This window comes from Salvelinus sp. IW2-2015, unplaced genomic scaffold (genome assembly GCF_002910315.2).
Source record: "Salvelinus sp. IW2-2015 unplaced genomic scaffold, ASM291031v2 Un_scaffold4884, whole genome shotgun sequence".
Lineage (NCBI taxonomy): Eukaryota > Metazoa > Chordata > Actinopteri > Salmoniformes > Salmonidae > Salvelinus > Salvelinus sp. IW2-2015.
The window spans coordinates 16,956-19,057 of NW_019946153.1; the positions used below are offsets into that span (position 1 = coordinate 16,956).

Consider the following 2,102-nt stretch of genomic DNA (forward strand, 5'->3'; position numbering starts at 1 on the left):
ATTAGAAATAAGTATGCAGCACAGTCCTTCAGTAGTCAGGTGTGTCGTGTGTCATTAGCAATAAGTATGCAAGGCACAAGTCCTTCAGTTATCAGGCTGTGTGTTGTGTGTCATTAGAATAATATGCAACACAGTCCTTCAGTTAGCAGAAGGTGTGTGTATTTGGCATTAGAATAAGTATGCAGGCCACCAGCTCCTTCAGTGAGTCAGGTGGTGGTGTATCATTAGAATAGAGTAGTGCACGGCCACAGTCCTTCAAGTTAAGTCAGGTGTGTGCTGTAGTGTCATTAGAATAAGCTATGCAAACCCACACAGGCTTACACACAGTTAGCTCAGTGTGTTGTGTGTCATTAGAATAAGTATGCAGGCACAGTCCTTCAGTTAGCCAGGGGTGTGCTGTGTCATTAGGAATAAAGTTATGCAGGCACAGTCTTCAGTTAGTCAGGGTGTGTGTGTGTCATTAGGAATAAGTATGCAGGCACAGTCGCTTCAGCGTTAGTCAGCGAGTGTGTGACAGAGCGAGCTCCTGCTCAACCCTCCTCCAGCCTCTTATTGTGTATGTAGGTTCATCATGAGCCGGGCACTCTCGAAGGATCCTTTGGCATAGCTCTTCTCCCGCTCCCGTGCGTCAACAAACTCTTTAGAGAATCTGTAGCCATAGTTCAGGTTGTCCCCGCAGCCGCCCCACAGCCAATCACGAGGCAGGTCTTTGGGCCGTGCAGCACGACTGCAGCCGCAGCTCGACAGCTCCCCCTCTCTGCAAGCCCTGCTCACGGCATTGACCACCCCCGCCGCGCTGATGGCATACGTAAATGCTGTTTCTCTGCTTCCTGTGGACAGAGACAGAAGAGCAACATGAATATATGACAGCCCTGGTGATGGATTGAATTTGAAGTGATGAGTCAAAGTCTAAAAAGAAGAGATGAGTCCTGGAATAAAGGTCAACATTGTGAGTCATTGTAGTGGAGTCCAGCCTGGCCAGAAACAGCACTTCATGGAGCTTTAACATGAGTCAACAATATGGAGCAGAACGATCACACCATGTTAACTTCTGGATATAGTGGGCTCATCTAACCATGCTTCCAACAGTAGAACGGTCCTGACGCTTTGCCTCCATCCTTCAGGACATTGATAGTTGTTGGGAGTTAGCCAATAAGAGCAGAGCACTCTCCAGGGGCAGCTGCCAAACCAAAGCAATGTTTCAAACCAGTCATTTCCCTGAGCAACATGCCAACTGAGCAAACTGGCTCCATCACATCACTGCCTACATCTTTCTGACACGCAGTGTTAACCTTCCATTAAAGACAGCCACTCTACAGTTTACAGTACTGGTGAGAGGGAGAAGAGCCACCTAAAGCACCAGTCTCAGTGCTCATCTAGGAGGACACAAAAAGACATYTCTGCTGGCCTAAATCCCTAGGAAGCATATTGTAATGACCAAACCAGGCTAGGAGAGAGCAGGGACGAGAGAGGGAAAGAGAGAAGGGGGGGTAAGAGGTTGTGAATGAATTCTGTCCAGATGGGAAGTCTCGGCGGCAGGGTCGGCCAAGGGGGAAAAAGGTTATTAGTTTTCTACAACCTCAAACCCGGTGTAGAAGATTGGCCTAATAGCAGAGCTGTCGACAGACAAGCTGTCCTCTCTCTCTCCCAGGACTTATTTGTGACCATACCTCTATCCTCCACAGATCCCTCCCTCTACCCAGCCAGTGGCCTTATCCACCCTGCCACAGGGGCAGCCAACATGGGCAGGGGAGAGAAGTTGACTCCCCTAGCCTGGAGCTCAGCCTTAAATCAGCAGCACTGAACAGTCAGAGACTGGGGAGGACATGTTTACGTGGCCCAGAGCGGACCGAGATGGGAGCCCTGTCCTCCCCTTGATGGAGAGAGGGGAGACAAAGAGAGAGATGGAGAGAGAGAACGAAGCTGTCCTCCRCTTGATGGAGAGAGGGGAGACAAAGAGAGAGATGGAGAGAGAGAATGAAGCTGTCCTCCCATTGATGTCTTTTCTATGAAGATATATGTGTAAAATGTGATCTCAGAACAGTGGTGGGACTGAGACAAAAGCAGGCTCAGCTCAAAAGTATTCACAGGGAGGAGTCTCA

General features: G+C 49.3%; 1 protein-coding gene across 1 annotated transcript in view; it reads right to left on the minus strand.

Annotated features, from left to right (window-relative positions):
* Nucleotides 1-2,102, minus strand: part of LOC112077742 (protein Wnt-5a-like) — an 18,895-nt gene that overhangs the window by 3,144 nt on the left and 13,649 nt on the right. The window contains 1 exon segment of the mRNA XM_024144196.1: nucleotides 542-830. Coding sequence (XP_023999964.1) covers nucleotides 542-830 — 289 coding nt within the window.